The sequence below is a fragment of the Bombyx mandarina genome, chromosome 15 (genome assembly GCF_030267445.1).
Source record: "Bombyx mandarina strain Sakado chromosome 15, ASM3026744v2".
NCBI classification, from domain to species: domain Eukaryota; kingdom Metazoa; phylum Arthropoda; class Insecta; order Lepidoptera; family Bombycidae; genus Bombyx; species Bombyx mandarina.
In genome coordinates this window covers 3,547,249-3,563,727 of record NC_143221.1, presented here as the reverse complement: position 1 = coordinate 3,563,727, position 16,479 = coordinate 3,547,249, and the positions used below count along the sequence as shown (strand labels likewise).

Sequence of the window (16,479 nt, the reverse complement as noted above, 5' to 3'; positions counted from 1 at the left end):
CTATCAGCATAGGTAGAAAAAAAAAAAACACAAAATATTCAGACTTTGGCAACCGAACGAGGCGGAGTTCTCTGTTGTTATCGCTGTACACTTGAAATGTTATAAATGGAATTCATTGGAAAAGTGAGTCTTAATTACTATTACTATGAAAGGCAATGATAATGATGTAGAGAATAACGCAAGCGACGCTGTCGTTATCATCTTTAAAAAAAACCACGGAACCAGCGGAATCCATCATGTATGATGAGACGAAAATTGCATTTTTGTCATCTTCTTAAAATCAGTTTTACTGTCTTCCATTTATTTAGGCAAACGAGTTTTCGGGCTTTGAGATGTAATGTCAAAGAGAAGTTCTTCTACCGAGCGATAAAAAAGCTCCGTACACCCACGGTCCAAAAGTTATTGTTCGGAACTTGTATGTACATACTTATGTAAGCTTAGCGTAAAAATGTCGTTAGTGAGATTCAGCCGTCTGTCAAATATCTTGTGTCCTATGATGGTTACCGCCACAGGGCCTGCTTAGTGATGATCTCACAGATGGTTATGGACATTTTCGATATAATTTAGTGATAGACTTATGATATAGGCTCAAAATTAGTCATGCCCTTCGAAGTCGTCGTGGCCTAAAGGGTAAGAAGTCCGGTGCCTTCGTGTTGAGCGATGCACCGGTGTTCGAATCCCGCAGGCGGGTACCAATTAATCTAATGAAATATGTACTTAACAAATGTTCACGATTGACTTCCTGAAGGAATAATCATCATGTAATAAAAATCAAAACCCGTAAAATTATAATTTGTGTAATTACTGGTGGTAGGGACCTCTTGTGAGTCCGCATGGGCAGAGGTACTACCGCCCTACCTATTTCTACCGTGAAGCAGTAATGCGATTCGGTTTGAAGGGTGGGGCAGCCGTTGTAACTATACTGAGACCTTAGAACTCGTATCTCAAGGTAGGTGGCGGCATTTACCATCCACCAATATATAATCATAATCATACTGATCATCGTCATCCATTTCAAATCGAACACATCACCGATCATCTTAACAACTCACTCATCACCTCATCACATAGATATCATCGCCTCAACCACATCAAGTACCTATGCATAATCATCACCCCTGCCTCGTCAGGCAGGGAGTCCAAGCCCGGGCAGAAGGTATTGCCCCGAGGCCCGACCCGTGCCCCCGTAACGGGGCACGATGACCCGACGACACTTCACACCAGGTGAGCTATGACTTCGACTACCTATCTATGCAATAAAATAAATAAATAAATGAATAAAATGTATACCAAAGTATCATTAATTGCAAAAAGTTATGGGAGTACAAGCCCATCCGTCACTCGACCCATGTGGATCTGTCATGACTACCATCAAATAATATCTTTGTTGAGTTCTAAATCCAGCATAAAATTGTGTATTTTCTTTAAAAATATTATCTTCATAATTTTTAAGTACTGAGTATCTCTTAAACCTTGTTCGGACTAGGCGAGTATTTTAGTCGAGTACCGAGTAATTTAGTAGCTAAATGTGTCTGAACACCAAAAATTTAGTCGAGTAGGTTAGTAAATAATTTAGTCAAGTCAATCCATTTTGTTCTATTTTTTCGGGTGAGTAGCGCCTCCCACCACGCGTCCTTGCTCACTGGCTCACTGACTAAACAAGTCCGAACCTTTTGATTAGTCGAGTTCATTAGTGGCACTTCTCAAATGGGTATATTTGCGCTGAATTTGAGAGTGTATTTTCCTTAACAGAAAATTCACACAACTTTCGGACATTCTCAAACTATCGAAGTATTCTTTGGGATCTCTTCCAATGCTAATTCCTTCAGAAAACATTTAGTAGCTCCTAGTTTATCTCTTCTATCGGTCTTCTATCGATCTTCTGTGAGTCTTCTATCGATCCATTTTCGTACTTATTATTATTATAACTTATTTTTCTTAATCACAGAAATTTCCTTATCCACCTCTTCTAAAATAGCCATTACGATTAGCTTAATCAGTTTATTCACTCTACTGCGTTGCAGCCTGTTCATCTTACAAAACACCACTTACTTGTGTACTCTACTGGACCGTAATGCGAACGATTTCTGTGCAGTAACGAGTAGTTTAGCCACTAAATTACTCGGTACTCGACTATAATACTCGCCTAGTCCGAACAAGGCTTAAGATACTGCTGTCACGCAGTACGCGGGGAGAACTTTCTTCTTATTTTAGCCCGCATGCATTGTGCCTTCGCAGTAGTAATTTAATCTAACCTATAGTCAGTATTCAAGATCCTGGAGCCGAAATAGGTATTGCTCCAGAATCTAGCTAGCTCTTTAGGTGTCGGGGGCTATATTATAGGGATGTTGCTATGAGCAACAATACAATACTTTTGTTGCAATAATTGTTATTATAAAACATTTTAAGTACGATAAATTCTGGAGAAAAAGAATAAATAAGGAATGAATAACGTTCAGCTGATTTTTATGTTGAATAATGTTTTGTATTTAAGCCTTTTAAGTTTAGAATTATATTATACTAGCGGCCCGCACCGGCTCCGCTTGGGTCTTTAACAAAAATTTAGATAATTGAAGTTGTTTTATTTTTTAAATAAAAGAACACTTATTGCGGCATAACTGCAATAGTTAGAAATATGCTGTGGCGACACTTTATGTAATTAATAATGTTTTCTATAAAGCCGTAGTACATTATTTTATTCTATCATCAATAGTTTTCGCAGCGCACACGATGTAAAAAATATTTTAGGTAATTTTTTTACACTTTGGGTTACATTATTGGAGTTTTAGTAAATATCCCTAATTTTTTTTAAAAAAAGAAGCCTATGTCACTCGGGAATAGTGTAGCTTCCAAACAGTGAAAGAATTTTTCAAATTGGTTCAGTAGCTTCGGAGCCTATTCAATACAAACAAACAATTTTTTTCTTTTTATAATATTAGTATAGAAGTATAGATAATATTTTTTTTTTGTTTTAATTGGGAAATGTGTGGAGTGTTCGCTTACATGGAAACGTGGAACGTTGAAAATGAATAATGGTCTTTATACTCGTAAATGATATTTGCAAAGGAAGAAAATAATTTTCTGTTTAATGCAAGCAGATTTATGAAATTTTGATAAAGAACTTTATAGGCAATATTAGCATTCGATAGAAGAAATTCGTCATATATTATTAATAAGTAGGTATTTTTATTAAAGGGCACAAGTACATCAATAGCATAGATACGCAGGCTATATGAGGCGCTCAGCGTAAAAGTGGTTTAACCCACAAATTTTCATAATCATGGTTATACTTAGTCTGGCCATAAATACTGTTACAATTAAAAATAAAAATAATTCTATTGCAAATAACATTTATTACTTTTACAGTTTAATACATAAATATAAAACAATTTAAAGTATAAAAAGCTTATTCGAAGTGGTCTCCATTGGCTGCAATGCAGTCCTTTAAACGTTGAGGCCAGTTATCAATAGAAGCACTCTTTCCATCATTTTGAAGTCGTCGTGGCCTAAAGGATAAGACGTCCGGTGCATTCGTATCTAGCGATGCACCGGTGTTCGAATCTCGCAGGCGGGTACCAATTTTTCTAATTAAATACGTACTTAACGATTGTTCATGATTGACTTCCGCGGTGAAGGAATAACATCGTGTAATAAAAATCAAACCCGCGAAATTATTATTTGCGTAATTACTGGTGGTAGGACCTCTTGTGAGTCCGCACGGGTAGGTACCACCACCCCGCTTATTTCTGCCGTGAAGCAGTAATGCGTTTCGGTTTGAAGGGTGGGGTAGCCGTTGTAACTATACTGAGACCTTAGAACTTATATCTCGAGGTGTGTGGCGCATTTACGTTGTAGATGTCTATGGGTTCCAGTAACCACTTAACACCAGGTGGGCTGTGAGATCGTCCACATATCTAGGCAATAAAAAAAAAAAAAAAAAAAATGGGAAAAATTTCACTGCAAATCGTACGGATTGTTTTAGGGACTCCAAATTATCATGGCGTTTAGAGCAAGCCATACTCTCTAAAACTGACCATAAATCATAATCCAGCGGAATAAGATCGGGACTAGACGACGGCCAGTCTTCAGCTCTGATGAAGTCCGAAACGTTCGTTTCCAATCAAGACCGCGTAGACCGAGCTCTATGACCTGGCGCCGAGTCTTGCTGGAAGGACCATTCTTGATTATTGAACATGGTGTTGTTAAGGGGCTTCACTACCTTCTCAAGAATGGTATCTTGATACACTTGTACCGATGTTTTGATACCTGTTGGCGGGGAAGAGGAGGCAAGCAGTGGTGTACAGACGAAATGAATGTTTTATTTTTCCTTCCAAAGTATATTTGAAATAACGGCCGTGACAATATAACAGGTACACAGGTGTTGTGCGTAAGGTTGCTGCGAGAGAAGTGTCGGTGCGGTTGCAGTAGTGCTCGTTGACCGATTTCTTTTTTTTTGGTAGTTTTTGTGCGCCTAGACAATACCTTTTTCACAAAAGTATGGCTCAGTCACTCCTTCATAGCTAATACCCCACTAAACCATCACTGAAGTCGGATAGTGCCCACGTTGCACTCTGTCCACTAATTGGGAAGCTTCCTTAGAGCTTTGAGCATAAATACGGTCATTATGTTTGTTAAAATGTTGCTCAATTGTAAAAAATTTCTCATCCGTAAACAAAATTTTTCTATGACCTCCCTTTGCGTACCGCTTCACTAGTTGTTTCGATTTTACCACCCTATTCTCTTTTAAATTATCAGTTAAGAAATGACCCGTACGTCTCTTAAAGGCTGCAAGACCTAAGTCATCTTTTAAAATACGCGACATGGTTCTAGGTGCTATCTTCATCTCCCGAGATAAAATCTTTTGCTTTCGGGCAGGATTTCTTCGAATTCTTTCCCTTACTGCTTTGACCACCTTTTTCGTACGAACACAACGTGGACGGCCAAATCTTTTTCTGTCACAAACAGAAGAGGTCTCATTGCACCTAATAATAGCCCGTTACACTAACATTTTACTAATACCAAGCGTATGGAGAGTTTTAAAAATTGCATTTGGCTCCATACCTACTTTGTGTAATGCAATCACAGCGATTCGGTTTTCTTTATCACCCGACTCCATTTTAATATCGCAAAATATTGTACAATGTATTGGCGCCAAAATGAGAAAACTATCATATAAAAATGACAGATTCCAAATTCAAATGTAATATTTTGTTTATTTTTAATTGTAACAGTATTTATGGCCAGACTAAGTACAGTTAATGCTTTGGTCATATACCTATAGGTCATGTATTAATTTTATATTATCATTATTAATATTATCATGTTTTTTTAAATTTTTTTATGTACTTAAGGCAAGCCTTATTTATCAAAAGCGGCTATTCTAATCTCAAATCGCATAGGTAACAAATCATTTTCACTAATTATTTAATTAACTAATTTAATCTGATTGAATTAATGTACCTACAGTTTGCCTTGGGATGCCGCCTTGGGTCCTGGAGGCGGAGGCGCTCGCCGCTGACTATCAGTGGCGGGCTAACCTTCATACCCGGGGCGTGGCGCGTCCCAGCCCTAGTGTGGTCAGAGCGCGGAGGGCCCAATCTCGATCGATCGTCCTTGGCTTCCGTCGCACCCGCCACCTCCGCGCCCTCCAAAACACCTGCGTCCTCCGACTCTGACTCGGACATGGAGGTCTACGCATCCCCCGCCCCGTCAACAAATGTTTACATCCTGGTTCAAAAGCGGAAGCATCGCGCCGCGGAGTCCCGAGCTCCCGTGGCCACCAAAACTAGTCATTCTGGCGGGCGACATAAATTGTAAATCCATCAGGTGGAACTCGCATACCATAACACCCAACGGTAGACGCCTCGACGCGTTAGTCGATGATCTCGCTTTCGATATCATCGCTCTGCGAACCCCGACTCACTACCCGCTAAATATCGCACATTGCCCGGATATACTTGACATAATATGTAGTATAATATTATTAAAAAATGTAACTCTGCGCATACGTTCGATCGAAGTAGTTTCAGAGTAGTCATTGGTGGTAGGACCTCTTGTGTATATGATACAGAAGGCAGGCCGAGCGGATGCAGCATGCATAGCGTGAGCATACGTCCCGCTTTGGGCGGGATTGTCCCGCTTTCAGGCTGTCCGTCCCGCTGTCCCCAACGAGAACAAAAATGTTCCGCTTTCATTTATCTGTTGTGAATGTGTTTATTAGAAACTTACCGAATACTTACTTATCCCTAATCCTTATTGTATTACAAAATACATACTAAAGTAACTAATTTTGTTGTAGCTAAAAGTAGTTTTTTTGTTGCGAAATTTATAAATATTATTTTAAGGGCAAGTTAGTGTAAGAATTAAGATGTCAGTGAGGTAAGATACCATAATAAATTATTTAAATTAATTTTTTAAACCTAATTTTTTATTTTGCACTTAAATATTACATCTTACCCCGACGTACCCTATATATGTATTTATTTATATACGACATTCCGTAGGCGTCCGTCCCGCTTTGACACGAAAAAAAAATGGTCACGTTAAGCATGCACATTTTTCGGCGGAGCAATACGGCTGGAGGGCCGCTCAACAATCGACGCGATTTTGCACGTGCGTGCCCTCTCCGACGAAGCCGTAACGGGTATTGCGGGGCGTCCTACGGGGTCTCCTCCCCGGGCTAAGCGTAATCTGTTACGTTGATGATACTTTGGTCGTAGCTCCGGGGAGGGACTACCGCGAGTCTGCCCGTCTGGCTTGCGCAGGCGTGGCACACGTCGTCACTACGATCCGACGGTTGGGGCTCGAGGTGGCGCTCGACAAAACCCAGGCCCTGTTGTTTCACGGGCCGGGACAAGCGCCGCCTGCGGGTGCCCACCTCGTGATCGGAGGCGTTCGCGTCGGTGTTGGGGTGACCGGTCTAAGGTACCTCGGCCTCGAACTGGATGGTCGGTGGAGCTTTTACGCTCACTTTGAGAAATTGGGCCCTCGGCTGATGGCGAGGGCCGACTCCTTGAGCCGGCTTCTTCCTAACGTCGGGGGTCCCGAAGAGGTGGCGCTCCGCCTATACATGCTCGCCGGGGCGCCACCCTGGGACCTGGAGGCGGAGGCGCTCGCTGCCGACTACAGGTGGCGTAGCGACCTTCACTCTAGGAGGGAAGGGCGCCCTGGCGAAGGTGTAGTTAGAGCGCGGAGGCTCCAATGTCGGCGGTCCATGCTGGAGGCGTTGTCTCGCCGCTTGGCGGACCCGTCGGCCGGCCTCCGTACCGTCGAGGCGGTCCGCCCGGTTCTCGCGGACTGGGTGGGCCGCGGCCGCGGACGTCTCATCTTCCGGCTTACCCAAATGTTTACCGGCGACGTATGTTTCGGCCGGTATCTTCATAAAATAGCGGGAAGGGAACCGACGGCGCAGTGCCACCATTGCGCAGACCGCGAGAATGATAGAGCGGAACACACATTGGCGCGTTGCTCTGGATTCGACAAGCAGCGCGCCGCCCTCGTTCCGGTCATAGGAGAGGACCTCTCGCTGCCGCGCGTCGTGGCTACGATGCTCAGCAGCGACGAGTCCTGTAAGGCGATGCTCGACTTCTGCGAGTCCCCACCTTATCGCAGAAGGAGGCGGCGGAACGAAAGAGGGAGAGCTCTTCCCTTTCCGCACCGATCCGTAACCGTCGAGCCGGGGGCCGGAGGAGGGATTACTCCTGTACGTCCCGGCCCCAGTAGATGGTGGCTTCCCCCTCGGTGAAGGTCAAGGGGCGACCTGAGGGGGTAGAGGCTGCGCGGCGCGCTACAAGCACTCTGACGAGCCGCCAAGGAGTATCATTAATAGAGCAACCGGTTGGCGGTGTATCGCGTCCCGACCCGGCCGGCTGGTTCTGGTCCAGCGGGGTATTCCGGGACACCAGCGGCACTGTCTGGGCGGCCTGACGGGCTGCCGTACCGAGACGGCCGAAGTTTCAGAGCCTTCGATTTGCCTCGAAGACTCCGTCGGCCGGGCGTCCTTGGGGTGAGCTGCGCAGTCTGGTTGTAGTGTTGACCGTGGTAACCCCCTTACCTCATCCGGGTTCTGACCTCGGAGGGGATCGGACGCTTGGGCGAAGAGTGCAGGGGAGTCGTTTAGTGGGTAGGGCCCTGAAAACATCCTTGGGCCCGCGGTTTCGCAGTCGCGGACCAGTCCCACATACCCCGCGCGCCCCCTAGGCGCGGGGACCTAGTAGGAGGTACAGGCCGCGGAGCAAAGAAAAAAAAAAACTTGTACATTACCGAAGCAGAAATACAGCCCTTTAACTGTTGACGTTTTAAGGTAAAACTTGGATAGGTCTTTCCAGTGGAGCCTGACCTTCCATAAAGCTCTTAAACACCCGGGCTAAGACTTTTCACAAAATTAACGAAACCTATTATTTTGACAAGATTCGTATGCATAGAAAGCAAGCAAAGCATCGAAGCAAACAGTTGGAGTGACACAGGAGAATAAAAAACTACTAAGTATAAGTAGAGCTAGCAGACAAAACATGTGAAGCAAATGATGGCAACTTTTAAAAATGGACTGGCTATGATAAAGATCTTGGAAACTCTAGTGTGGCACACAGCACTGGAAAGTCATAGAATCAGAGTTAGAGTTTAAGCTTTTGAAAGTCACAGAAGATAACGCAGGTGAAAATGATCAGTGAGCCGGGCCTTCCATTGTTAGAGCAACCTACTGACAACGGACTACCACGTCACAACCGTTACTATCCGAAGACTTGCAACAATATGGTAATAACGAACAGATCCTGGAGCGATGCAGAGCACGCATCGCGTATCAGAATGGCCGTGTTGCCCTGATACCAGATCATTCAAACATGGTTGGCTATTGTTGAATAACTTTAATTCTGGTAACCGCACTCTTTGCCGCACTCTTTGCCGAGTTCGACGTGCAATCTAACTTAAACATCAGCCCGCTGAGTTTCTCGCCGGGTCTTCTCAGCGGGTGGCGATTCCGATGCGGTAGTAGATTCATTCGCAAAGCAGCTACTCTTAAGTTGTTAGGTCTCCTTAAAGGCGCTCGGGTAGTTGTTAGCAAATCCCACCCCTCCTGGCTGAGCCCTTGCTTGCCCCCCTGTCCTTGTGAAAAGGAAAATACCTCCGGACAACCAGTAATGTCATAATGATATAAAAACTTTAATTCTTATTGTGATTTACATGTTTTTGTTGGTTAACGTTTGCCTCTGGTGGGGCGAACAAACAATTTAGAAGGAGTGGCTTTTTCGTGCAGCTGCCTTTACGGCTGACTTTCGGGGACAACAAAAGAAAAAAGGAAAGAGAAAAAATTGAATCACATGCCGCTTCCGCTCAGCGACCTGAAGCTACAATACGAACTCAACGACGGCAAAAGTAGCTCGTATTTATAGTAGAACAGTGGGGTAGTTTTTTCATTAATTTTCCTGAATACCGTTGTGGCGGGTAGCCATCATACAACGCAAGATAATTGACAGATGCCTGAATCTCGCTTACGACATTTTCAAGATAAAGCGCATATATACAAGTTCCGAACAACAACATTCGGACCGTCGGTCTACCGAGCAATGTCACCCGCTCGGTGGAAGATCTTCCCTTTGTCGTATATATCTCCATACTGGTGACCCCGACGAGTTTATGGAGATATATACGACAAAGGGAAGATCTTCCACCGAGCGGGTGACATTGCTCGGTAGACCGACGGTCCGAATGTTGTTGTTCGGAACTTGTATATATGCGCTTTATCTTGAAAATGTCGTAAGCGAGATTCAGGCATCTGTCAATTATCTTGCGTTGTATGATGGCTACCCGCCACATCACTCCCCTCCGAGACTGGAGGTCGTGTCATTTTTTAGTTAGCGTTGTCCGTGCTGAGATTAGCTTGCAAGGGCCAGTGCTGCTCGAAGTTTGCAGTGAGTCGAAACTGAGCTGAATGCTGCGTGATTGTCGCCAGTGCTGCTCGAAGTCTGCGGTGAGTCGAGACTGAGCTTGAATGTTGCGTGCGTGTCGTGCGTAGTCCATGTGATGCAGAGCTGCCACGCCGGAGATGTGTGACCCCAAGCGTTGATGATCCGGTCGTGGGCTGCGATGAACTGTAGCGGCGTGATGAGGCAGTGAAGTTGCGTGCCGTAGGACCAGGAAGCGCGGTGAGTCGGCTGCGATGGTCCTGTTGAGGCTGCGATGCTGGCTTGCTGTGGGACGACTGTCAATGGCGTGTTTTTATCTGCGAGAATGCGGGGATTGTGGTAGCCGAAGTTCTTGATGCGCTGATGATGAATCAGAAGGTTGCGTGTTCATATCTCGTCGTAGGTCACCAGTTTGGGGATATACGACGAAAGGAAGATCTTCCACCGAGCGGATGATATTGCTCGGTAGACCGACGGTCTCGGATGTTGTTGTTCGGAACTTGTATATATGCGCTTTATCTTGAAAATGTCGTAAGCGAGATTCAGGCATCTGTCAATTATCTTGCGTTGTATGATGGCTACCCGCCACACCGTCTTAACCGATGAATTTATAAGTCATCCAACAGTTTTAACATTGAGCAAACAGATAACTTTAACCATATTAGTTAACTAAATAGCAGGGTGGCGCCGATACAGCCATTCTACGCGCTCTGCACCAGCCATGTGTATGCTGACTCATCGGAGAATTCTTGAAGCTTGTCTGAAACAATGGAATGACTCCCTCTGGGATTGGCCTGTGTGCCTTTTTATGTTGAAAAAGATACTACATACTAGCTTTGTGTCGTTTTTATACTGTGGACATTTTGTTGTAGTCAGGCGCTTTGTACACTGTGATACTTAGTGGGAAGGTTTCACACGTCAATAGCAACTTTTAGGTGTAACCAACTATAAATCTTGTAATAAGTAAGAACCAATTTGGAAAGCTCCCACCGTTATTATTTTACTGTTGCACGTCTTCGGACAGCAACGGTTCTGACACGGTTTTTAGTTGCCAGGCAGCCCCAACGTTGAAAGGCTGTTTGCCGATCATCTACAGGCGGCACGGCCACACTGTGTGGTTCCTCCAGGTTGTTGAGTACGTTGTTGTCAATCTCAACCGACCTTATGAGGTTGCCCAAGAAGTCCCATTGCCTTGCTCACGAGGTAGCGGTCGCTTACAAGGATCCGATGAACTTCATAAGGAACATTAAACTTAAGATCAAGAGAAGTTTGATGTCTAGGGTTGAAACAAAGTCTCTTTGAAACTTTGAAATTGGCGAACTTTATCTCTGCCTTTGTCAATGTCAAACATAAGACTATAAAGTTTACATATCGAGGAAAGTGTGGAAAAATAAATAAAAGTTGCTGAACATAGGAAAGTGAATGAAGATGTTGAAGTGCTTGTAACGTTACGTGTTTATTCACACGTTTAATCGTTTTTGTCAATGCAAATACTCCACGCATACATGCATGATTTGATTTCTCATAGACAGGAGTGATGCTTTGGTGTTGAGCGGTCTCGAACTCCGTGGACCACAGGGGCTCTGAAAAGTGAATTGTACTATGGTGCTGCGCGATCTCGTACGCCGTGGTCCACAGGGGCTCTAAAAAGAGTGCAGGAGGGAAACCGGGAAAACCGATTGTACAATCTTATTTCGCAGTTTATAATATTGGTCAGTCAAAGACCATGGCCAATAACAGTTCTCCTTACTGTTACTCAGATTCACAATTAATGTCAAGAAAAGAGTGAGAAATAATCTTACCCTTCGTTTGAAGAACCTTCGGTTTGGTGCTCGACCATTTTGGGTTGCAAAGTAGACGGTATAGGTTAATTAGCTGAGACCGGAGAGTTATTTTCCTCCACCGATACGAATATTTGGTCTTCGGGTTGTGTGCTTGAAGAAGTAGATGATGAGCTATCCAGGATGATACCCAAGTCTCGAACAGTAGGGACTTCTTTTAGGGGGGTGTTATTTATAAAGTATGTGGCCAGAAACGGAACTTTCTCCTTGTAAATTTGATAAAATTTCACTTTAGCAAAATTTAGGTTCATGCAATTCTGCCATTTTTTAATCGTATTAATACCTGACTAAAGATCCATTATATCCAAATGGTCTTCAATAGCTCGGTAAGCTTTTAAGTCATCAGCATGTTATTATAATTTAAATTTAGATTGGATGACATGTTTAATGTCATCGATGTAGACAAGGAAGAAGAAAGGACCAAGATGAGATCCTTGACCCTTGATGGGACCATGCAGAGCGACTATAAGCTGTTTTATGTTTTTTTAGTTCAAAATATTTTGAACAGTTTTTAAAATGACTGGGGCATTCTGTTTTCAATTGGAGTAGCATTCAGTTATCATTACATTTTTGTATCTGGAGTGAAATTTATGTTTATGTTTAAGAGCTTTTATTAGGTAAGGAACTATTAAACCATACTGGATAATTCTCGTTTTGTTGGAAGCGAAGTGGAGTATGTTATTTACTGGTGGTAGGACCTCTTGTGAGTCCTAACGGGTAGGTACCGCCACCCCGCCTATTTCTGCCGTTAAGCAGGTGGGCTGTGAGCTCGGCTAACCATCTAAGCAAAAAAAAAGTTGATTGATTAATGGTCTGATCGTGTCATAAAAATGGTCAACCATTGTATCCACTGAGTATAATTTTTTTAGGTAAGTTGGTTTTACCAACCTGCTCTAAATCTTTATTCAGAGCCAAATAATTGGATTTGAAATAATTTAATGTTGGGGCAGAATCAGGTTTTACAACAAGTACAGATGTTTTTTGAAATGCAATTTAAAGTTTTAATGCTTTTGTCGTATACCTATTAGGTCATCTATCAATTTCAATATCATCATATTTTATCAATTTTTATCCTACTTAAAGACTATTCTAATCTCAAATAACATTGGCGACAAATTAATTTTACTGACTAATTAATAAATTAATGTAATCTGATTTAATCAATGTATATTTTGCGTACATATTCAGTATAAAAAGCTATGCTATTTAGTTTTACAACGTAATAAAATGTTGAGAGTATTGTTTTGTGCAGTGTTGGTTGTCGGTGTGTTGGGCGGACCTTCGGTGTCCCGCTCTCGGCAGGATATTGAAAAATTCAGAGAGTACTTAGAGAATACCAGAACAGGTTTTTATAATAACTATTTAACATAATAAAAAGAAAATTAAATATATTTAACAATATATTTAATTTTTATTTTATTTTATATAAATTTTTTAATATATTTACTTAAAATTTTCTAATAATTATGGCACTGGCGCAATTCATCATAAATACGGTCTAACGCACCTTTTTTTTTTCATTCTAGACGATGGTCTTAAGCTTTCGACACGTGGACGTTTGAGTCCAAATTCCAGCGTGTGGGAGAATAGTGGCAAGTACCAGGGAGATATTTTACTGGACGACGAACAGATTGAAGCGATGGTAGCGCAGTACGCACAAGGAAGGAACGCATACGTCTGGCCCAACACCAAGTGGCCGCAGAATACCGTCGTTTACGAGTTGAGCTCCGAGTTCGGTAAGTTTTACGAATGGTGTTTACTTTTCTTGGCTTATCTGCTACTTTTTTGTCAGGTAATTCCATAGGTAAATGAACTCACAGTCCACTCAATGTCAAGCGGCTATCAGAGCTGATAAATTTCACAGCCTGAATGCCGCCGATTTTCCTGAGACATTAGGTAGAAGTCTTAGATGAATAAAAACAACAGTCAGACTTTTGTCTTAGATTTTGTCTTGTTTAAGACAGATAATAACTATTATACGCCGACTTTTTTTTGTACATTTTCAGACTCGGCACAAAGACTCGCAATTTGGAACACTATCAAGGAGATTGAACGCAACACTTGCATCAGATTCAGAACAAGACATCCCGGAGAAAAAAACTATGTCTTAGTTAGACTAAGCTAGTAACTCAATAGATTGCTGAATGAATACGAAAGTATCAGTCTCACATTTTGAGTAACATAACTTTTGATGCTAAATATTTAACATATAACGAGGGATTTTGCAAATATGCGATGCGTGGTTAACTTAAATTCTGTCGTTAGGGACCTAATCACCAAAATGGTGCAATTTCCCGAGTATTGTTCAACGAAAATGGGATGTAGTTTTATTTATAAAATTTTCCTGACTTGACTGACTCTAAGCTTGTTACACTAGCTTTGATTATTGGTATTTTGATTCGTATATTGAATTGTTAAATTTTCGTTTCCATTGTAAGAATGTCAATATGCTTTTTGTAGGGAGCTCCCGACGGCTGCTACGCTAACGTGGGCTACTGGTCTACACGTGGCGTTCACACAATGAACATCGCCCTCGACACGCCCGGCCATGGGTGCTTCCATCCCGTGGTCATCATCCACGAGTGGCTTCATATTATCGGTTTCTTTCATATGCAATCGACTTACAATAGAGACGACTATGTCAGGATACACTGGGAGAACATTTTCCGAGGTATGTACACTAAAAGACTACTAAAAGTATTAAGGTGAGTGTATTAAAATGCCCCCTATTTAAAATTTAAAAGTGTTAATTTCGTTTTTATGTTTCACAATTTCAATCGTAATTTCGATGTAGTTATTCCAAGACGACAAACGAATTTGGCAATTAATCGAAAGAATATATACCTACTAAGAAAAGCGTAAATATTTGTCATTTTGATGTTAGGGGAAATACCACGCTTTTTCTTGGGGCCTATTATAAGTGCTACTTTTAAAACTAAAGGAAAATAAAAAACTATTTTTTTATCGTTTTGCAGGAATGGAACATAATTTCGACAGATTCGGCCCGAGTCTAGTCAGCAACCTAGGTTTACCGTATGAGTATACGAGCTGTATGCATTACACCTCGCACGCATTCTCTACCAACGGAAGACCAACTATAACTGCATTGCGTGTACGTCATGTTGTAACTTTTAATTATTGCTAGGGCCTGCACTTCTTCGCAGCAATAGACAGAATGGTGGCACTCGAGACGGGTGTGCGAGCTCATGGCCCGCCTGGTGTTAAGTGGTCACTGGAACCCATAGACATCAACGAAGTAAACGCCGCCATCCCCCTTGAAACATAAGTTCTAACTCTCAGTTCTGTAGTGCATGGAGGTTTTACTACACAAGTGAAGTCTCGAGTCTCAAAGCGGGTATCGGTATTCATATTGTGATATTTATAAGCTCCACTTAAAACCTAGTGGCCTTTTTTGCTTATGTAGGCAGACGAGCGTGCGGTCCATCTGATGGTGATTGGCTAACGTCACTCGTGGACGTCAGCAATGCCAGGGACACAGCTAAGTTGCTGTCTACCGCTAAATACTCTCCGCAAGTCTCTTTGAAGAAAACACTGTGAACGGGAGTTCATTCCGGAGCCGAAGGGCTCGTGGCAATAAAGATTCCTGGAAACGCACCGTCGATGAGCACAGCGGAAGTGTGATGGTAAAAAAAACCGGAGGAATCATCTCGAACAATTCCTCAGAGCACTTCCCGTGGAACATAAGGTACAAAAAGCGGAGAGCACCGAAGTCCCTCCGCAGATTTAGAGGATTCAAGCGATTCCCGAGACATTTATTGTACATTAATTTATGGTTACAGGATCATCCTGGTGTCATGGGACAGTTGGAAGTCGTCACTAATTTCGATTGGAAGAGAGTCGACAGACATTACGAGTGCTGATGAAGAACTAATCAGGATTACTTCAAGAAGTACACCATAACGACTATATCGCGCTTTTAATTGAATGGAATTAATATATAAAAATAAAGGTCTTTAAAATATTCCTCTTTTTTATCGCACAAAATTACATTACTAATAAGTATGAGCACAGCCAAAATATTATTCATCTGAGCGTCTCTAATAATTTGCATCTTGTATCCTTCTATCATCAAAGAATTTGGATTTAAGAGCTCTTGTATATTCCACAAGATTTTACGAAGATTGCATCATAGTGCTTGCTGGCCATTCGTTTTTCAAGCTTCAATATTTTGTAGATTTTCCTGAAATTTCGTATTACCTAACCTTAAATCGTCATTAGGATCTTTCAATGCAGTTTACGAATAACGTAAACGTAGTTCAACATTGACAACAGCTGAATCAATAATGTAGTGAACTAGAAATTATTTTATGTAGAATTTTCGCTCATTTGTTTGAACGAATATTTTATAGAAATTATTGAATAGTTATATTAAGTAAAGTAAAATCTTAATCGCGGCCATGCTTATATTTATATAGTGAGTGTGTTAAAAGTTCTGATGCACCCCTCCCCCGTGGGCACGCGTCAATCGTAGATTCCACAAACGACCTGTTTGCGGAATCCCTCCGCCTTCGGCACTTCAATCTGGCTGCTGAATTTCTAAAATTCAAGGCCCAGCACGCGGCGAACTCGCTCGCGGTTTCCGTTCCACCCAAGCGATCGTCTGCGGCTTCCGTCGCACCTGTCACCCTCGCGCCCTCCAAAACACTTGCAACCGCATACAGGACGCCCGCGCCCTCCTCCTTGTCTTCCGACTCTCACTTGGATATGGAGGTTGT

The 16,479-nt window shown here is 42.5% G+C and overlaps 1 protein-coding gene and 1 pseudogene across 1 annotated transcript; one reads left to right on the top strand and one right to left on the bottom strand.

Annotated features, from left to right (window-relative positions):
- Positions 1-7,063: 7,063 nt before the first annotated feature.
- LOC149501416 (uncharacterized) lies at positions 7,064-8,345 on the bottom strand (annotated as a pseudogene).
- A 4,621-nt stretch (positions 8,346-12,966) lies between these two features.
- Positions 12,967-15,725, top strand: LOC149501415 (zinc metalloproteinase nas-4-like). Its single transcript, XM_089733086.1, has 6 exons — positions 12,967-13,088; positions 13,270-13,479; positions 13,750-13,859; positions 14,204-14,414; positions 14,719-14,855; positions 15,544-15,725. The coding sequence occupies exons 1-6, from the start codon at positions 12,971-12,973 to the stop codon at positions 15,622-15,624; spliced, it is 867 nt and encodes a 288-aa protein (XP_089589212.1). The 5' UTR covers positions 12,967-12,970; the 3' UTR covers positions 15,625-15,725.
- The last annotated feature ends 754 nt before the right edge of the window (positions 15,726-16,479 follow it).